The sequence below is a fragment of the Sorex araneus genome, chromosome 5 (assembly GCF_027595985.1).
Source record: "Sorex araneus isolate mSorAra2 chromosome 5, mSorAra2.pri, whole genome shotgun sequence".
Lineage (NCBI taxonomy): Eukaryota > Metazoa > Chordata > Mammalia > Eulipotyphla > Soricidae > Sorex > Sorex araneus.
The window spans coordinates 53,879,388-53,900,373 of NC_073306.1; the positions used below are offsets into that span (position 1 = coordinate 53,879,388).

The window sequence follows — 20,986 nt, forward strand, 5'->3', positions numbered from 1 at the left end:
CCTTGCACTCGGCTGACCAGGGTTTGATCCCTGGCATCTCATATGGTCCCCTGAGCACTGCCAGGAGTAATTCCTGAGTGCAAAGCCAGAAGTAACTCCTGTGCATTGCTGGATGTGACCCAAAAAAGCCAAAACAAAACAAACAAAGAAAAAAACACAAACTGGGACACATTACTTACATTGATCACATCTTGGATTTTTCACTTAAAACAGTTTAGAAGTTCTGAAAATCAACTATCCCCTTTGAAATTTAACAGCACAATATTCTCCCACCTAATATTGTCAAGTGTTGACTTTATGGTTATTAATTTTTCCACCATAAAAATGCTACACTAAGCTCTTGGATATAAACTCATCGCATTCCCTTTATTACTACGTTCTGTACCCCTCCAAGGAATATCTGTGTTGAAAATTTGGCATTTCAAATTTTATTAGTTATTTCTAGATTGCGTTCCAGGAGGACTGCAGCAAGTCCTGTTTATGTGCATATTGGAGGAAAGGACCCTTCCCCCAGCAGCTCCATGAGTAGCAAGAGAAAACTTCGCCAGTGTCTTGTGGTAGGCAGGAAAGGAGAATGGGGCGGGGTGGGAGACTGGAGCAATAGTACAGTAGGCAGGGCATTTGCCTTGCACTCGGCTGACCAGGGTTTGATCCCTGGCATCTCATATGGTCCTCCAAGCACTTCCAAAAGTAATTCCTGAGTGCAGAGACAGGAGTAATCCCTGAGCATCGCTGGACCCAAAGAGAGAAAAGAAAAGAGAATGGGCTTAAGGACTGTTGGTTTCATATTGGCAGTAAGGTCTGTTTACAATGTCCTGACTTTAAGATCTCTAGGAAGGGCCGACACTGTGCAAAGACTTGATCAGCATTTTGTTTATTATTCCTTCCCCACAGTGGAATACTCTGTTCTTTATAGCACATTTGTTATTATCATAACCGTGGTTCTTAAGAGATTTCATAACACGAAAAAAATAGAAATTTTACATAAAATTCAAACTTCTCTTGAAATAGTGGAAACACATTTAAATTAGGGCTCACATTCTGGGGTAACAACAGATTTTTTTTGTTTTATTTTTGGGCCACACCCAGTGGCTCTGCACTCTAGAATCATTCCTGGCAGAGCTAGGGTGACCATATGGGGTGCCAGGGATCAAACCCAGGCTGGCTGAGTACGAGGCAGCACTCCACCCACTGTGCTATCTCTTTGGCCCGACAATAGTCTCTCTAGACTTGAGCAAAAGCTGTGTCATTTAGAGAGGACATGATCTATCTCATTTCCCACATTCTCTTCTACTACCTCCACCTTTCTAAGTATAAACTTGTTATTAACCACTATCCCTTATGGCCTTCACCCCTTTTCTTTCACAAGTCTGTATCAGTTCTCTTATATATGTGCAATTCTTTTTTTTTTGTTTTGTTTTTGGGTCACACTGGCGATACACAGGGGTTACTCCTGGCTCTGCACTCAGGAATTACTCCTGGCTGTGCTCAGGGGACCATATGGGATGCTGGGAATCGAATCCGGGTCGGCCTCGTGCAAGGCAAATGCCCTACCCGATGTACTATCTCTCCAGTCCCAATACCTGTGCAATTCATCCAGATACTTATTGAATTTGTGACTCTTGCTTAACAGCAGCAGCAGCAACAATAGCAACCACAAAAAGACAAGAAATCCTTCAAGGAGAAGAGGAAGACTCACTAAAGGGGGGCTATGTGCGAGTGAGAAAACAGCTTCTCAGGCAAGCTCTCATATTTTAGCAAGAAATTCACCTCCTTTAGTCCTCACTTTGTTTCCACTTTTGTCACCATAGGCAAGAGCATTATAAATAAAGAAAAGATCAAAACTCATCAAAGGGGAATGAATTTGAATTGTTTTCTTGGAAAGAAACTTGAGTATGGTTGTGATGAACTGAAGTGTTCCCAAAAACCACCTGTGTGTGGGGTGTAGCACAGAGATAATTTCATGGGCCAGAGCTTGTGCTCTGCATGCCAGAAGCCCAGAAACACCACGTGATTGATATCCCAAGCACTACTGGGAGTGACCCCCAACCCAAATCTAAGGACTGAGCAACGTCAAGAGTGGCCCAAACAAACACAAAACAAAATCACTTTGGGGAGGTCATGTAAAATGCAGGCTTCCGAGTTTTACTCTAGAGGTTTCTAATGGAGTCAACCTGAATTGGAGTTAAGGCTCTCTTTTTACTTACTAACTTAATTAATTTATTTAATGAATCAGTGTGAGATATGAACTTACAAGCTTTCGTGATTACGTTTCAGTCATACAATGATTGAGTACCCATCCCTCCACCAGTGCCCATTCTCCACCACCAATGTTCCCAGTATCCCAAGTATCCCTCCCACCATACCCATCCCCTTGCATGCCCCCACCTCTGTGACAGTTACATTCCCTTTTATTCTCTCTCTCCTTTTGGGTGTTATGGTTTGCAATACGGGTACTAAGTGGAAAGGCTCGCCTTAAAAATGTTTCTCCCTTCCAAATCAATAATAGTGAATTTTTTTGTTTAAATATTGAATGTAATCAAAGTAAAGTGAAAGTAAAGTGAAATTTACCAGTTGCACATGCGGGGTGGGGGGCTGGGGAGGTGGGGGGAAGGGGGGAGGTATATCAGTGATTCTTGGTGGTGGAATATGTGCACTGGTGAAGGGATGGGTGTTTGAGCACTGTATAACTGAGACTTTAACCTGAAAGCTTTGTAACTTTCCACATGGTGAATCAATAAAAGAATTAAAAAAAATGTTTCTCCCCACTCCCACCCCCAAGTTCTCCTGCTCTTTGAGGAGAATAATATGAGCTGGTAGCATCCACTTAAATAGCGTCAACATAACCAAATGTCCATGGCCTGCTTCTGTTCCCTACCACTGTAAAGCCAGATCCAGCTCACTCCTAACTGGCATGACTGGTCTTTCCAGCTAAAGACAGACTTGTGAACATGGTTGTGCTCCCCACCCACTGACACCACTAGTTATTTCCAAGGTACTTACAGAACTGGAATTGGCGAAGTACAAGGAGGCATCACATACAATGCCATACCCCACGAGCCGTTCTCCAGGGAAGAGCGAGCTGGTGCTGGTGGGTGAGATCAGGACCTCTGTGGTCTCAGGGAAGCTCCACTCCACCGTCACATCACTCAGGACAGGGGACATGGCCTTCTTCAGAGACTTGATCATCTGTTGAAGAGAATCACAACACATGTTGGGTGTGTGAGCGAGAGTATGGGTATGAGCAAGAAGGAATGTGAGTAGACAAGATGGAACTGTATAGGTCTGGGGTTGACATTTCTAGCAGTGCATGATTTTCTTAGATTCTTAGCATGTCAGAGTTGGAGTCCTGTGCTCCAAGTTTAGTGTCTTATAAACAAGAAAAATCCAAGACTCAAAGTAGGACTATGGCTAACCAAGGGGGTACAAAAATTTCTGGCAAAATGTGGACAGTGTTAGTGCAAGTGACCACAGTGATCTCTTAAACTAAATCGCCTTCCTGTGTCTCGGTTTCTCCTTTTATTAAAATGAATTAATAATTCTCAACTTGATATAGTTGGGGAGGGGGTGGTATTCTGAAATGCTAAATATGAAATATTTGCTGCAGGATAGGCATTTCATAGATGGCAGCTGTGGTATAAATCTCCTAGGCTGGTTTCTTCTGATGAAATGCAAAACAGGAGAAAACAATTTAGGAATGTGGCAGTCATAAATGTACACTGGAAGCCTCCTTTAAGGAAGGATGCTCCAGCTTTTGAACCACGATCACAGCTCTTTCTGGAAGATCCCGACAATGACTGGGCTCAGCTAGCATGCAGGGGGCTCAGTGAAACACAATCTACCTGCTGGAAAATCTTTGCTCCAGAACTCCCCACAGGCAGAGACTTGCCAGACAGGAATTACTATTTTTTTTTTTTTTTTGCTTTTTGGGTCACACCTGGCAATGCACAGGGGTCACTCCTGGCTCTGCACTCAGGAATTACTCCTGGTGGTGCTCAGGGGACCATATGGGATGCTGGGAATCGAACTCGAGTCAGCCGCGTGCAAGGCAAACACCCTACCTGCTGTGCTATTGCTCCAGCCCCTGGACAGGTGTTACTGTCTGAAGCTCTCTCTGCTCCTCACCACTTATTTCCTGCTCAGGTGTTGTACCTGCATCTCAGTGGAAGCCTTCACGTTCCTTATTTCTTCATTTTTCTCTTTCACACACGTTAACCCCCCAGTAAGTCTCCTAGACTCTAAACTCAATCTTTCTCTCTGGTTCCTGGATTGACAATAGAACTTTCTAAGGGGTTGGAACATTTATTATTTTTAATTGCTGCTGGATCATTTGTTATTATTAATTACTATTATAATTTCTATGATTATTAATTGCTCTTGTTTTATTTGCACTGTGGGATTTTAATTCTTTTTCCATTAGAGAGCCACACCCTGTGATGCTCGGGGACTATTTCTGTCTCTGTACTCGGGAGTGACTCCTCTCCTGGGGGTGCTGGGGGATCCTCTGCAGTGTCAGGGTTGGCTGCCTGAAAGGCAAGTGCTTCACTTCCTGTGTATCATCTCCGCCTAGGTTGGATTATTTGTACCATTTGTGCAGGGAATAAAAAGAAGACTATAACCTGTCTTCTGGGCTCTTCAGATTTCCTCTGAGACACTATTTGTCATCGTCCGTAACATGACCAGAACTGATCACGAACCCAATGTAGAGGGAGTGACACTCCACGAAGGGTGACACCTGTGGAATGTCCCTTACTGCTGTCAGTAGATGGAGCACATGATCCTGTATCAGGATACCAGGCATTGATTTTTCTGTGCCGCTGCCTCCACCGTCTCTGATTCTCACTGAGATGAAGTGTGTCCAAGTAGAGAGCTAAGACTTGGGGTGATAGCCTAGTTCCCCCCAGGAGCTGTTGTCTAACTCGTATTGGCCTCTGAGTTTTTAGCACCTGAAAGGGCTGTGGTTCTTCTGCCTACCTTGGGTTGCAACCGCTCCCCCTCCTGCAGGAACTCAGCACTGCCCTTGGACACAGTTGCCAGCCCTGTCACCAGTCTGTGGCATGCGTTGGGGCCAATCCCAAAGCTATAGCACCTGGAAGGGGAGGAGAGAGGTTGTCATCTTTTGTCCCCAAATGGGAAAGGGACTGAGCATGATCCCAGCTCAGAGCCAGTCCTAGATTCCGGCTCAGGGTGGGGGAGAGGGACAGCTCATCCACTGGTGCTTACTCCCACACAGACCGCCGCAAAGTCCCACACAGCTCAGAGCCAGAGCTGCAGGAGGAGTTCCACGGCCATGGCTGCTCGGGAGGAGCTGTAGGCAGATATGTGGGTGTTGAATCCCATAGACAATGCAGTCTGACACTGCCCCGGAAGCAAAGCTCACTAGGGTCTTTTCCTCTCCTCTGGTATTTCCCCAGCTCTGGCATCAAGGAGGGCCCAAGATCACCAAGCCCCAGACCTTCAGCCCGTGCTGACCTGGTGGAGAAAGCATGGTTCCGTAGCAGCTCCAGCACTTTCCCGGTGTTGCTGACGGTGCCGTCTGTGATCAGGAAGAGGAGTCTCGGGTGGCCTCGGTGCATGGGTTGCCGGATGACCCACTTGAGTGGGGAGAGGATGTTGGTGCCCCCCATGTCAGCCTGCATTCTTTGGATGTTCTCACAGGCCATGGCCAAGTTCTCCTGCAGGGAGGGTCCTGGTCAGAGGGTCTAGTCTCCAGAGACTCCAGGTTCCCAGGAAGTGAATTCTTTATTCCACCTAATCTTACTGAGTTCTTTCATCTTCCCAATTCCATCTCTTCCCATGCACAGCAAGAACAGGTGGCTATTTTCTTAGTGTGATTGTTCAGTAATGTCCCCCCCACCTGCAAATGTACTCCCAGATTCTTCTTCAACAATATAAACACTCCTAAGCATAGAAAGTACCCCCAAATTCAGCATAAATGGAGCTCCCTTCTATGATTAGAGAGACTGGTGATGTGGTAGAAAGAACACTTAGAAATAACTTTTGGGTTGGGGACCACACCCAACGGTGCTCAGAACTTTCTCCTAGTTATGTGTTCAGGGATCACTCCTCGAGGTACCAGGGTTAAACTTGGGTCAACCACATCAAGACAAGTGTCCTATGGGCTGCATTACCTCTCTGGTCTCAGAGTCAGAAATCTTTAGACCTGAGAATCCTGGACTGACTGTGTTGCTACATTCTGACAGTGCTTGGAGAAAATAAATTCTTTAGTCTGGGCTTCAGACCCCCTCCCTCATGGGCCAATGCGGAGAGACCCAGCTGGCCAAGGATTTCTGGCACCAGGCTATGTCACTGCAGCAAGGACAATTTCTCAACAGACCTTAGATGTCCTTCTGCTCCTGACTCAGGAAGATTCTCTTCCAAGGCTATGCTTGGAGAAATGGCATTTATCAAAAGTCTTCAAATGTCCAGTCACTTCTTGAGCCAACAAAACTAGAAATTTATCCCAAGGGGATCAACAGGATATATGTGGAATCTTTGCTACAAAGATGATGAAATAGAGAAAAAAAAGGAAATGGAAATGGCCAATTCTAGGGTTTGTTAATAAGTCACCATCTAGCTGCAAAGTAAAATATTAGACAGGCATTAAAATGTTGATAGATTAATACTAGCATGAAGATATGCTCATATTGGACTGTTGTGTTAGAAAAGTAGTTTCCAGATCAGTATTGAAGGTCTAATCTTACTTTTATTGAAAATGTGTGTGAACTCAGGAAAGTTTGAGAGGGGTTGTTTTATTTATTTAGTTTTGAGGGGGCACACTTGGCTATATTCAGGGCTTACTCCTGGCTCTGTGTTCAGGGATCACTCCTTGGTGTCACTGAGGGCACCTATGGGGTGCTGGGGATTGAACCCAGGTTAGATGCGTGCAGTACAGTGCCTTACCCTATACTATATGTCCAGCCCTCAAAAGTGGTTTATACAAATTATTACCAGTGTTTTCTCTTCTGAATGTGATCATTGTGACATAATCATTAAAAATTCTTCTTGTTTACGTAGATTTAAAAATTATGAAACCATCAGCACATTTTATTGTTGTGTTTTAAAAAATCCATAAGGCTATTTTAAGTGGGGAGAGGCCCCCTTTTCTCATTGCCTTCTTCCCTTCCATCCTTCTCTCTCTACTTCCCTCCTTCCCTTCTTTCCCTCCTTTCTTTCTCCCTGTCCTAGAAGTTGGCAGAATGCTCCAATACCCCAATGATGAACACGCTGCTGGGGCCACAGTCTTCTGGCTCCATGTTGTAACCTGAGACTTGAGAGTTTCATTTCTAGCCCGCACCCATTCCTACATGCCCATTTATTTGCTGTACTGCCCTTCACCATTTCCGTCTTCAGCTCAGCCTTGTCTTCTCTTAAGACAGAGGGTCTCAGTGAGTGTCAGGTCTGGCTCTATCTTCCCTCTTCCTTCTTCCCTAAGCACACCCATACTTTGCCCAACACCTCCTTTATTTTAGAAGCAGATGCCTGAAAATGGTCCACACAGAAGGTTCCTCTCTAATTCTCTGCTGCTGGGCATCATTTCTATTCTTGAATATGGACAGTTTCTGAGGAGTCTCCTCACCACGCACCCCATTCCTGGTCCTATCCTTGCCCCTTCCTTACCTCATTGTAGGTGTAACTGTAAGGGAACAGGGTCTTGAATGTGGATCCAAATCCAATGACATTGAAGAGGCAGGTTGGCATGAGGCTTTTAAGAGCCACCACCGTAGCTTCCTGACAGACAAGAAAGGGATTTAGGGTTTAGGATTTAGGAAGAAGTTATTACCTCTCTGCCACCACACGTGGTGTTCTCATCCCAGTGCGGGAGCAGTGCCAAAGAGGCTGGCCCACCTCCTGTCTGCACCCAACCCCCCCCCCCCATGAAGAAATGTGCTGACGCTGATCATGGCCTGGGTCCAAGACATGGTCGTAAAACCTCTTGCCCACAGAACAGGGCTGACTTCTCAAAGCCTATCTAGGGTAGCGGTTCAGTTCTTTTCCAGTCCTGCTGACCTAGGGAGGTTGTGAGAGCAGGGGGCCCCACCCTTCTGGTCTAATATAATCTGTGGTTTCTGACTTTCAGCACATCTTGCCATTACTTACATGAGTTATGGGCACCACTACCTCCAGGAATGGTCTCTTGGGCTCATATTTGCTGAATGCTCAGGGTGCGCCTTCATGCACCCCCTCACAGAATCTTCATAGAAGCCTTAGAGGCCAGCACAGTATAATCACCATGTTACACAGAAGAACATCAGGGTCCCAGGAGGAGAGTATAGCTTGGGGTGATGAGCATTCACACAATAAATGGGGAGTCAGGTTACCAACACGCTTACGTTGCTGCTATAGTTTGTGAATGCTGAAGTGTCTTAACCTTGGGGCCAGAGAGATAGTACTATAGGGCAGGGCACTTGCCTTCCATGCAGCTGACCATGGTTCAATTCCTGTTACTTGATATGGTTCCCTGAGCATCATCAGGAATGATTCCTGAGCAGAGCCAGGAGTAAGCCTTAACTGCGGATATGGCTCCCCAAATAACAACAGCAAAAACCAGTGCACAAACAAAAGGAGACATTTGAACACATTAAGGCTGGAATTACAATTTGTGTTCATTAAACCACATTCAAGTGTGAGCCAATGTCAAAGTGTTAAGCCACGAGAGTGAGAGAAGTTAGAGGAAAGCACAGGATGCAAAATGGGGCCTTTGAGCACAATGATGCTGAGACAATGAAACAATAAATACCAAACCATTACTATGTGCTGGACACCGTTTTCAGCATTTGCTGTTAGTGCTCTCATTTAATCTCGACAGCTTCCTGGCTAAGAAGATTTAGAAGATGAACATACCTGTGCTAAAATTACAACTTCACAAAGACTCACTTGACCTTGGACTAATTATGTTACTCCTTCAAACACAGAGTGACTATTCTATAAATAGCTATTACTACCAACCCAGTGAAATAGTAGTACCTGTTAATAGTTATACCACCGTTACATATATGGGAAATGGGCTCAGAAGGTTAAGGAGTTGTGCTGAATCACAAAATCAAACTAGGACTGGACTTCTAAAACCCAAGTCAGAAACATTTATTCATGTTAGCTTTGCCTTGGCAAAGAGTTCAGGAATGAGGGTCTCTGTCAGTCTCATTTATTGATGGCATGCACCCTGGGAGTCTCAGTATGGCTTCATGGAAGTAAATATTTACACCCCAAGAAGAAGCAGCTGTAGATGAATCCCAGCAGCTCTTAGGCCACGTGCTGGAGTTTCACATCAGCCTCTACAGACAAGCATCCCCTCACCTGCTTGCTGCTCTACCTGGAAACTTCAGCATTAAACACAGCCATGAACACACTCTCAGGGCTCTTTTGTTGCTCGTGTCAATATATTTTGTTTCTCTACAAAAGAAGCCAATATCTACTTGTTTTCCATTAGCCACCAATGGATGTACGTCCCAGCTAGCAGGAGACTGCTGATCCATGCAGATAGTGTCTGCTTCTACCTATTAGAATTTTTAATGTCCTCATTTTGGCAGCAAGTAGTGGCTGAGGAATGAGAGCAGCTGCAGGAAATGAATTGGCTGAACTTTCCCCTTTGGCATGACTGTTTGGATTTCTAGTCTCCTACTTGCCTCCGCCTAGTCTTTCCTAAGACTTCCACCTAATGGACCACAATTAATGACCTAAGAAATTCCCCCATGGCCTCATTGTCATTCGGAAAGGAGTATGTGGCCAGAATAATTTCTGTTTCTTTCTCTAAAAGCAGCTTGCTTAGCAGAATGGCTGGTGCCAAGAGAAGTCATTTGTGAAGGGGTGACCGTGAGCTCAATGAGCTGAATTGGAAAAGGGAGCGTGAGCGACTCTGAAAGGAAAGGGAGTAGGCACACTTAGAGAAAGTCATTGTCAGAGAATTCTGGGAATGTAGAGGCTTAGAAAGGTCTCACATTCAGGCATGACTTAGGCGTCAACTTTGTTGATTTGAAGTGGGCACGGTAGGATCCTGGATCACAGTTAAGCTCAGAACACTAAGATTGCTCGGCCTAGATTAGATTGCTCTATTTCCTCAACCAGGCAGCAGAGATGGCTTGACCAGAGAGACTTTATTCAGGAAAGTGTACAACAATCCTGTACAACAACTGAACACTGAGATTAGAAGGATATAGAGATTGAACCCAGCCTGGGTGTAGAAGAGGTGAACCGAGGAGACTGTGACACAGTCTTGGCTTCTCCCTGAATTAATCCTCTCTTCTCACCTTACAGGAAGAATAAATGAAGCCTAGAGTTGAGAATCACCGTATTCCAAGTCACAGTAAGCTGGTAGCTGAATTAATCCTGGAACCCAGGCACCACTCTTTCTACTCAGCCACACAGCACCAAAGACTTCATCAGAGAGATTTTATTCAGGAAAGTGTATCCTACACGATAATGTAAGAGAAATAAGCACCAAGCAAAGATAGGGAAGGCTCAAACTCTTTCTCTGACCCTGTGGTACTGGGAAAAACGCATGTCTTCTATTTCTTTACTGGAAAGATTGTGAGAGAATATATATTCAATGCTCTCAAGAGACACTTTAGGTTTATGATTCCATAATTCTTTAGGGTGACCCAAGCAATGCTGTACACTTTGGTCTGACTTGATAATGGAATATACTTGACCATGCCTCATGGTCCATGAAGTATGCTTCAGTATTTTATTATTATTATTATTATTATTATTATTTGCTTTTTGGGTCACACCCGGCGATGCACAAGGGTTACTCCTGGCTGCACTCAGGAGTTACTCCTGGCAGTGCTCGGAGGACCATATGGGATGCTGGGAATCGAACCCAGTCGGCCGCATGCAAGGCAAACGCCCTACAAGCTGTTCTATTGCTCCAGTCCCCACTTCAGTACTTTAGCTCGTGGACAGCTCCTTCAATTCTTGCTTCAGGGAGTAGACAATGTCCCCACCAGTCCTGTAACCCAGAGTCAAGAGACCTCCCGTGGGGGCCTTGCTTGGTCATATGTATATATGATTGCTGTCATACTTCAAGACAAAACCCTGTCATAGTCATAGCAAGCTTGAAGAGAGAGCAGGCCTCTGGGAGGCCACCAAACTGCTCCCCTCCTTGATAATCTTGTTGCCCTGGAAACAAGAATTTGCTCCAGAGACCAGCTAGGAAGAAGAATGAAATTCCATGCGATAGCAGAGCCCTCTCTTTTCTTGTTCCCTTGTGCCTATTTTTCTGAGCTGATGTCCTTTACCCAGTATGACCAACAGCGACAGGGTTGGGGGTGGGGCTTCTTACACATCCACACAGAGCTAGGTCCCCTGCAGAGAGACAGATGAGGAAGATCCGGTCCTTTGCCTTAATGAGTTTATAGCTTCAGAAGAGACAGACAGCTGCACAACTAAAAATACAAGGTTCGATAATGCTGTGATGAAGAATAATCTCCTGAGGAGGATGAAACGCTCTGGGCACATGGAGTGGGGGTGGGCAGGTCTCTCTCTCTCTCTCTCTCTCTCTCTCTCTCTCTCTCTCTCCTGCTCCCCTTCAGTAGCCTCTACAGTCCTGTGGCCAGTCTCTTTGGTTTGAGGCCTGCCTTGTGAGTGCCCCTCTCCCCTGTCACCTGCGTCTTAGCTCTTTGAGGGCAGAAGTGGTGTTATAACCTGCCATCTTTCCACAGCCAAGGAAGCGCATGGCCCACGTGAGGGTATTTGAGGAAGTAAGGAACCAAATCTTTCCTACGGTATCAAGAACTTTCCTAGACATTTCTTGATGGCAGGTGCGGGGTCTAAGGCACCTCTGACATCAGCTGGAGCAAACAGAGATGAAAGTTTACCTAGAGGGCACCCTAGTTTGAGATGCGGGTAGACTCCTAGATCAGTTTTCTAACCTGAAACATAGAGGCAACCCCTGCTGCCTTCCCAGCCCAACCCCCCAGCCATTGTCTGGATCAGACACTGTTTAAAGTGGTTAATCCAGGACTGGAAACAGCAGTCCCTCGGCCCTGTCTGCTCCTTCCTTCTCTCCTCTGTACCCTTCTCCACTCAGTACCCAACAAGGGGCTCCAGACCGAGTGAGCATTCAGTAAAAGAGTAATATGGGCCAAGGAAAGCTCTGGATCGTGCCTTCCTTTGTAAACTGACATTTCTACCTTTGCTCAGACATTTTCAGGGTTTATTATTGTTTTGTTCCCCAATCTTTTTCTTTTTGATGCAAGTTGAGTATGAAAGTATCTAACCGAACTATTTTAGGGGGGCCTTCCCAAGTGATGCTCTGGAGTCCCCTGACCCCCATTAGTCATTATCGGCCAAACAAGTAGGTGATTCAGTGAGGGAACCTGGGGATGAGGCGTTGCTCCAATCTCATCCCCATGCTGCCATGGATGACCCAGTCACGTGGCACGTTGGGGTCTCCAGGGCTACACCTAGTAACACTAGGGACCAGATGCTACTGGGAACAGAGCCTGGGTCAGCTGTATGTGAGACATGTACCTCCTCCCGCACCTGATCAGACTACTTCAGCTGTGATGTATGCAACAGCTTTTCCTACCACATGAGTTCAAATTTTTTTAATCAGTAAGTTTTCTATATCAACTTGATTTTTTATTGGATCAGAGTGAGATACAACAGTTACAAAGCTGTTCATGATTTGGTTTCAGTCATACAATGTTCCAACACACATCCCTTCACCAGTGTATGTTTCCCACCACCAATGTCCCTAGTCAAACTATTTTTTTTTTAAATGTGATGTGTTGTTCCTCTTAGCCTGGGTCATTGAGGGAAGTTTCTGGAGTGAAGTGCTGAGGATCTTGGGTTTCGGGGAGCCCCAGTGCAGGGGAAGCTTGAATTGCCATGTACCTTGATGTGGTTGATGTTCCCACACATGCTGTTGCTTCGGTTGATGAGGAAGATGAACTCTCCGTGAGTCTTCCGCAGCTTGGCCTCGGCTGACTGGAAGTCAGGGCAAAAGTTGAGCATAATGACAGAATGGTGCAGGATGTCCTTGTGCAGGCGTTTCCGGATGATCTCTCTCTGGGGGACAAAGGGAAACGCATTTGGACCTTCAGGGAGGGCCTCAGAACATTCTGGAGCTGTTCCTGGGGGCTACTCCTCTAGTACTCACCAAGTGTTCCAGTTCCCACCCAGAGTCTGCAGGAAAACATCTCTGGAGGGACTGGACCTGGCTGAATGTTCAGGGATTGCACTAGCTGGCAGGAACTTGTGAAGCAGAAAACCTGGGTTCAAAACTCAGTTCTGTGCCGACTGTAAACTTGGACAAGTCCCTCCTGTGGGCCTGTCATTTGGGGGCCAATATTATGCACTTCTCAGGTGGCTGAGAAGGCAGAACTGAGCTGGCACATAATCAGGAGACTGGGCAGTCACACCAACCTTCCACCGAACAGTGGGTCCCTTCTCGCACACCCAGTGGAGGACCCATTTGGATCATTGTGGGAATGGACGTGGTTTTTGTGTCTGACTGCTGATCTTTCACAGTTTTAACTTCCCATTCACTCTTCAAATTTTGCTTCGTTGAAAAACCTTCCCCCACCTTCCTGACGGACTTGATTCGTTTTCTCACCCATGCAATGAGGACAGGAAAACATGCCCTGTGAGCTGTGTGCATTCATGGCAATACTTGTGAACCCACCGTGTGCCTGGCCATTGCTTCTCAGTGACTGTCTTCTTACTGTGACTGGGGTGTGGTTATTCATGCTGAGGCCAGATATTTCTTCACAGGAGCTCATATCTATGCCTCTCACCCTTAGTTTGTCTCGGACTTGGAGGGATGAATGGGTGAATCTCTTTAGCACCTCTAGGATTTCTCGTAGAGTTTGGTGTAGAGAGTAACATTGAAGGAAGGCCAACACTGAGTTCTTTATCTTTTTTCCTCTTTTGTTATTTGCATAAGGGTCAGTCTCAGAAGTGGTAGGGTGCCTAGGGCCACTCCTGGTGGTACTCAGATACTTGGGTTCAATGGCGTTCAGGGACACCAAAGTTACATCTGGTGTTACTTATCAAGGGATAATGCAGGGTCAGGGTTCAAACTAAGGGTCTTGGATGTTAGGGTGATCTGCTGCCACCTTGATCCTTCCATTAATGGCCGGGGTTCATGTAGTTGATCTGGCTCTCTAGGTGGATGTCTCCTTTCTCCCCTCTACCTACCACCAATCTGTGTTTCCCTTAAAGCTCCATGTTTGATAAAAAGAATGTTCTTCCCTAAATAGAGGTTGACCAACCATTCTTTGGTCAGAGGAATGCAAATAGTGTGTTCCCTTTACTAAACCTCCCAACAAGCTCTCAGATTTAGGATCTTATGTTTTACCACTTGAGATACCTCCTGATCTCATCTTGGATTTCTCTAGGGTCCCTGATTCCTCTCCAAACAGATTTGGTTTGTTTACCTCTCATCTGTCTCCCTGTGCTAGAATGTAAGCACCAGGAGACCCAGGAATGAGTCATTTTCAGTGCTGTCTGCCAAGTGTCCAGAACAGAGTCTGACATCTATTGGGCATCTCATATTTGTTGAATGGATAGATAAGAATGAAGTGTGTGGGTCTTTTTTGCTTGCCCCTGACCTGTATGGCTTTCCACCCCCACCTTTCTCTTTCTTGGGTCTTACTTCTCTCTGCATCTGCCTCTTGTACATCTTGTCTCCCTCTGTGTCATGATTTTGGACAGCTTGTCCCACCCACTCTTCCTGATTGATGTCCGCCCTCTGCATGCCTGCCTTCCTCCCAGGCAAGGGATGCAGGCACCCTCCCATGGGGACTCCTGTGCCAAAAGTCATAGCGCCACACAGCTGTCTGGATGACAGAGACTGAGGAAGCGACAGCAGCATCAGGCACATCTGCCCATGGGCGGGGCCACCTCTGAGATCCTGATTCTGGCCTCTCAGAGAGCTCAGGAATCTCTAACGTCTCCTTGAGATGTCATTATCCAATTATCATAAACTCATCACTTCTTAGCAACTTCAGGCTGATTGCTGTCATCCAGGGAGCTCTTGAGAATACAGGGCATTTGCATAGCCAACCCAAGGTGGCAAGTGTGTTGACACTGACACCAGTGGTCCCAGAGCTGATGGATGGGAGAGTCCATCATCCTGTCAATCAGACAGGGGATTCAGGCATAACTTGGTACCCCTTTGTCCCTCCCCTCTGTCCATATGCCATTCCTCTCAGACTTTACTTCCCCTTGACTCTGCCACCCTGGTTCCAGCCTTCTCTCTAGATGGACTAATTTAGGTGAGGAGTTGGGGGTCCTCTGGGACAATAGATATTGGCAATGGGGTATCTAACCTGGGGATGACCTAATGGGCTCTCGCTGAGCCATCTTCCCAATCTTTGGTGCCTCTGTCATCCCCACCCAGTGGGGACTCCCAGTGGGGCCTCTGGCAATGGTGCCAGGTATACTGTCGGCTGTGAACAGGTACTCAGACATCCTGGCCCCCTTGCTCTCAGCCCCTGGGCCATTCAGGTCACCTTGGAAAGGGGACCTTCACCACAACTCCAACTGCTCCACGTTAGACAATGAACCTCGTTTTCACCAAAGCCAAACCCCAAGATCCCAGCCTTTCTTTTCTTCTAATTCACCAGTGCACTTGGGGTGTCACACGTCAATTCTCTCAACTGGACAATACAAACAAGCATGCTATCATTTTCTTTTCTGTGAGTGACTCAAACAGTGCTGGACGGGGGGTCGGGGGCTTAGAGGCCAAAAGGATTTCTCAGGTCAACAGCAGCTCCCAGGGGCACCCTGCTGGTAAGATATTGGGGTCAGGCTCTGAACCTTGCACATACAAGGCATGACCTCTGACCTCTGAGCCACCTACCCAGTCCAGAGCCCATCTTTTCTAACCTCTCTGGCATTGAGTCACTGCCTGGGCACCCAGGCTCTGAGCTAGAGAGAGGTGGTCAGGACAGGGTGTGGCTGGCGACTCAGCCCTTGCTCTTCCTTCCCGTCCCCCCTCGGCTGAGCTTCTTGGGGGAAGGTGGGAAATGGAGCAAGGACCCAAGAGGGGAAGGGGGGCAGAAAAAAAGGGCGTTTCCGAGAGGGTAGGAAGAGCAGGGGCGGGGCCTGGTTGCAGCTTAGATGGAGCAGCTTAGAGCTTAGGAAGGATCCCCCTGTGCAAGTCACTCCCCCACTTATAGCCTAGCTTCCCCCCACTGCCCCCCTGTACCTGGCTGGCCTCACCTTGTGCTCTGCACGGCTGTCCTTCCTCATGCCCTTGATGAAGTCTGTTCTGCCCTGCAGGTGCTGCTCAAACTCTCCCGGGCTCATGTCTCCCTTCTCCACCAGCACGTGGGGTGCGTGGGGCTCTACGGAGGAGACACCAGTCCTTGACATCTGGCCCAAGATGAGGGTAGTGCCAGGGATAGGGGTTAGGAGCAGGATCTGCACTGGGGAGGGGGGCACCTCCCATTAGAAGAGGGGTTGAAGCCTGTGGCTGCCTGCAGTGGGGGGAGGGGATGGTAAAAGACTCCTTAGCTAAGAGGCAGGAGAGTCCAAGGGCCTGGGGCCCTCACAGAGACTTTAGTCCTTCCCTGAGCCTCTGCCTATCTGTAAAATGGGAGTGGAATGGGGTCAAATTACTTTAGGATTTGACTTTCTCTGACTTTCTTTATGGGGGTGGGGAGAGGAGGGAGGCACATTGGCAGTCCTCAGGGCTTACTCCTTGCTCTGTGCTCAGGGTTCACCAGGGGCAGTGCTCAGGGGACCATATGTGGATCAAACCAAGGGTCTGCTGCATGCAAGGGCAATCTCTGTTCCATCTTGCTGTCCTGTCTCTCTGACCTTTCCCTGACTCCTTAAGGAGATAGAAGAATTGACCCCCGAGGGTTCAGAGCTGCAGGTCCTTGCTGTGCTCAGGGCTTCAAAGTGTCCTGGGGTTTCTGTGCAGCTTGCCCGGAGGCACAGTGCCGTGAAAGTGGGATGAGACCCCAGTTCCCCGGGAACTGAAATTAGGACAGAAGATGTTCCGTTCCTCCAGCCAGAGGAGAGTCAAGTGGAGAGCAAGTCGGTATCTTCAATGCCATTATTCCTGCCTGACAGTTGGGGGACCCAGGGTGGCCTCCCCCTTCCCCAGTCTCAGTACCGCTCGGGTGGATGTGGATCTCCACGGGCCGGTCAAAGGTGTGCTTGCTGGCCAACGTGACGATGATGCTCTTGGCCGAGCTCGCAGCGGGGGCGGCATCCGCGCGGATCTCATGGGTGGGACTCTCTACTCCTGGGGGCACAGAGACGGCGTCTGCTTTGGAACCCCAGGAGCAGAGGGGCTTCTAAGAGACATTACTGCCCAAGCCAGAGATGAGTGCTACTCCGAGTCCCATGGCGGTTCCTGACCTGTGGCACCCTTGCCACGACACCTCTGTTTTCCCATCTGCAAAACGGGGGTTCAGATAGATGAAGAAGAGTGGCCCAGGATCTAGTAGGGGGACCAAAGATTTGTTTCCTCCGAAAGAGCTCAGAGCTCCCTCTGGGAGTGAGCACCCCCGTACATCCTTCTTGCTGCTGTGCTATTCTGGTCCCCCAGATCCGAGACCCATGGACAAGAGGACTGAGGTCCAGATGCTTCGGGGAGAGGACCATCAGGACACCAGTTCTTAGTGAGGCTGCTCATCTGTGGCCCCTGGGAGCTCTGACCATCTAACAGGTGCCTCGGACTGGACAATTCCTTGAGCTGCTGGGGGAAATTAGGGTCCCTCGGGAGCAGGTATCTGCAGGATAGCACCAGTTCCCAGGGACTCTGAGAGGCAGGGTGAGAATGGGGAGCAGGATGGTGGTGACCTCTAAGAAAGACCCCGGCACCACCAATTAAGCCATGGACACGGAGGAGGAGGACAACCCAGAAGCTGTCCTTGGGAGGGGACTCATCGGGGGTTACATGTCAGAAACATAAGAAATGGGGATGCTGAATGTCCCTGTGCCTCAGCTTCTCTTCTCCTTGAAGCCAGAAGCCTTCCCGCCCTCTCTCCCCCTTCGCCTCCGGAGACTTTAGGCCAGAAGCCCGCCCCCCCCACCTCACCCCCATCCCCTGCTAGGCGGCCTCCCCTTCAGCCTCATCCCAGTCTGCCCACCCCCCTCTCACCTGCAAGCAGGCACGGTCCCCGGATCTCCAGCTGGAAGCTGAACTCGTATTCCATGGGGTTGGACACGCTGGTGTCCAGGAGCGCTGCCAGGCTCAGGCTGTTCCAGGAGCCCGGGGTCTGGGTACTGAAGCAATGCTTGTCTTTGCTGGGAAGACGGCCAGGAGCAGGAGGGGGAGGAGACAGGCAGCCAGGGCTGAGGGGGGTGGGGTGGGGCAGTGTGAGAAGACATGGGAGAACGATGCATCCCAGGCAGCCCTGGCACCCCACAGCCCCATCCAAAAGGGGTCTGAGGAGCTTCCTGTCACCCTCAGCACTGACTGTCCCACCCCATCTGAGCCCGGGGACAGGCACAGCTATCAACAGGAGGGATGGCCGGGGCCCCAGAACACTGCTCTACTCCTACCCCCACACAGGGAAACTGAGTCTCAGGGTGGTGAGGCAACTGGAGTAAGTTCTCCAAACTGGGAATCTGGTGGAGCTTGCACCCTTCTCCTAGGTGTGTGTCTGCAGGGCCAGACAGTTCTCAGCGCATCACACCACTTCCGCACCCCAGCTCGATTCCTGGGAGCTGGACAAGTCCTCCTCGTCAAAAACTTGGTTTACTCATCCGTGAAATGGGGAGAGTGAAGACCCAGTGCTTCGCCAAGTGCCACTCACCAAACACTCAAGGTTCTGAGCTTCTTTCTGCGTCTCCCTCTTGCTGGCCTTATCTCTGCTCTAGGCCGCCCCACCCCAGGCACCTGGAACTCTGCCCTTAAGCACGCGTGTATCTTGGTCAGACATGGGTGTTTGGTTGTATGTGCTTTAGGTGAAAAAGAGAAATAGAGAGAAGAAAAGTCCCTGCCATAGAGGCAGTGATGGGAGGGAACCTGGGGACACCGGTGCTGGGAAACGTCCCTTGGCGGAGGGATGGGTGTGGGAACACTGTATGACTGAAATCTAATCATGAGCAGCTTTGAAAAGGTCTATCTCACAGAGATTAAATTAAAAAAAAAAATCTTGGGGCCGGAGCGATAGCACAGCGGGTAGGGCGTTTGCCTTGCACGCGGCCGACCCGGGTTCGATCCCCGGCATCCCATATGGTCCCCCAAGCACCGCCAGGAGTAATTCCTGAGTGCAAAGCCAGGAGTAACCCCTGAGCATCGCTGGGTGTGACCCAAAAAAAGCAAAAAAAATAAAAAAATAAAAAATAAATAAAAAAAAATCTTAAAAATAAAATAAATTGAAAATAATAAAAAATTAAAGTCAAAAAACTAAAAAGATTGTTTTGTATTATGAATTTCCTCAGTTGCTTCTTTTGCCCGACTTAAGTGCTGAATATTTTGTTGCTTAAAAACTTTTTTTTAATAATTATTTTTAAAGGAACCACACCTGGCAGTGATCAGGGTTCCAAGGCTGTTCCAGGTTGAGCTCATCCCATGTGTCCTGTGAGGTTTCTGTGGTACTGCAGGACCCCTGGGGCCATACTTAGCAGTGCTCAGGAGCTATGCAGTGCCAGGGAGCACACTCAAGGCTTTGCATATACAAGGCATGTGCTCTGTCACTTGGGCCATGTGCCGCCCCTCAATGCTGTTTTAATTAATTGATTTACTATTTATTACTTTTTTTAGCTTCTTGGGCCACATCAGGGGTCACTCCTGCCGGTCTTCATTTTTTGGCTGGGTGGGGGTCATACCTGGAAATGCTCAGGGCTTATTCTTGGCTCTGTACTCAGAAATTACTCCTGGCATGCTTGGGGGACTATATGGGATGCTGGGGGATCCAACCCAGGATCCTGCAAGTCAAGTGCCCTATTAATTGTACTATCACTCTGGCCCTCCTACTGGGGAACTACATGTGTGCCAGGGGTTGAGCTGGGGTCAGTCACATGCAAGGCAAGTATCTTAATCCCTGTATTATCTCACTGCCTTTCAATGTTGTAGTTGAAACTCTGCCCACAAGCCTGTCTAGAAATCAGACTATTTGCTGATGACATGGCATTGCTTGGGGACATTTGTGATATTGGTCCTTTTGTCTCTCTGGGCCCACATGTGTTGCCACCATAAAGATTCTCTCCTGTGTCCCCTTTGCATTTAGGAAAGAATTTCCCTGGGATCCCTGAGTCAAAGAGCAAATACACCAGGGACGGCCAAGTTGCCCTTTGGGGTGACTCCTGGGGGTCTGAATCCCTAGTGACGAGCAGGAGTTCCCCACACACCTCCTCCCCCTGCTTCACTGACACTCGGTATTCTCCAGGTTGCTTGCACACGCACAGGGTTCCTAGGGATTTCCGGCTTCTCCTGAGAACTTCTCTGCCAACTCTGCTTGTTGGCATGGTCAGGAGTAAGTGGATCAGAGCCACTACAGGGTCATCTTTGCCTCTTGATTCCTGACCCACCAAGGTCTTTAGTGGCTCCAGCCCTGCCACTGAAATGTGCCAAGCCTGGTGCCAGGGCAGCACTTACAAAGACCAGTGGCTGGTACAGCCTGGACTGGACACGACAGACCCGCTGCAGCGTCCAGGCTGTGTACATACGTCTCTGCCCACTGAACTCCCCCCTGAGCCGTCAACCTCCCACTCACTTTCTCCTTCCTCTTCCACCCATGCAGGACTGAGCACTTCCTGCTCCTTCTGTCCTCTGCCCAGAGCATTCTTCCTCCAGAAGCGCTGCACTCAGGGAGGCCGGCCTGACTCCTTTTTCTGCTGCTTAAAATAAGCAGCACCCACTCCACTCTTGCTGAGAGCACTTAACTGCATAGAACTCAACACCTTATCCTCCACAATCAAGTGCTGGTCTCCTGCCCCCCCCCGCACCCCCACCTCCAGTTAGGTGGTGTTGGATGTGCCAGTATGTGCCCTGTCCCCAGCTTTCATTCCCTTGGGCACCAACTCCCAGGGGCCCCGGGACCCCTTCAGGGCATGTATGAAATGCTGGGTACGT

At 48.5% G+C, this 20,986-nt stretch overlaps 1 protein-coding gene across 1 annotated transcript in view; it reads right to left on the reverse strand.

The window, feature by feature from the left end:
* The window catches only part of VWA5B1 (von Willebrand factor A domain containing 5B1), a 66,347-nt gene that overhangs the window by 19,610 nt on the left and 25,751 nt on the right, over positions 1-20,986 (reverse strand). The window contains exons 6-13 of the mRNA XM_055139228.1: positions 18,065-18,258; positions 17,072-17,203; positions 16,171-16,295; positions 12,838-13,011; positions 7,621-7,731; positions 5,473-5,675; positions 4,975-5,089; positions 3,004-3,189 (exon numbers count right to left, since the gene is read on the reverse strand). Coding sequence (XP_054995203.1) covers positions 3,004-3,189; positions 4,975-5,089; positions 5,473-5,675; positions 7,621-7,731; positions 12,838-13,011; positions 16,171-16,295; positions 17,072-17,203; positions 18,065-18,258 — 1,240 coding nt within the window. The remainder of the gene's footprint in view (positions 1-3,003; positions 3,190-4,974; positions 5,090-5,472; positions 5,676-7,620; positions 7,732-12,837; positions 13,012-16,170; positions 16,296-17,071; positions 17,204-18,064; positions 18,259-20,986) is intronic.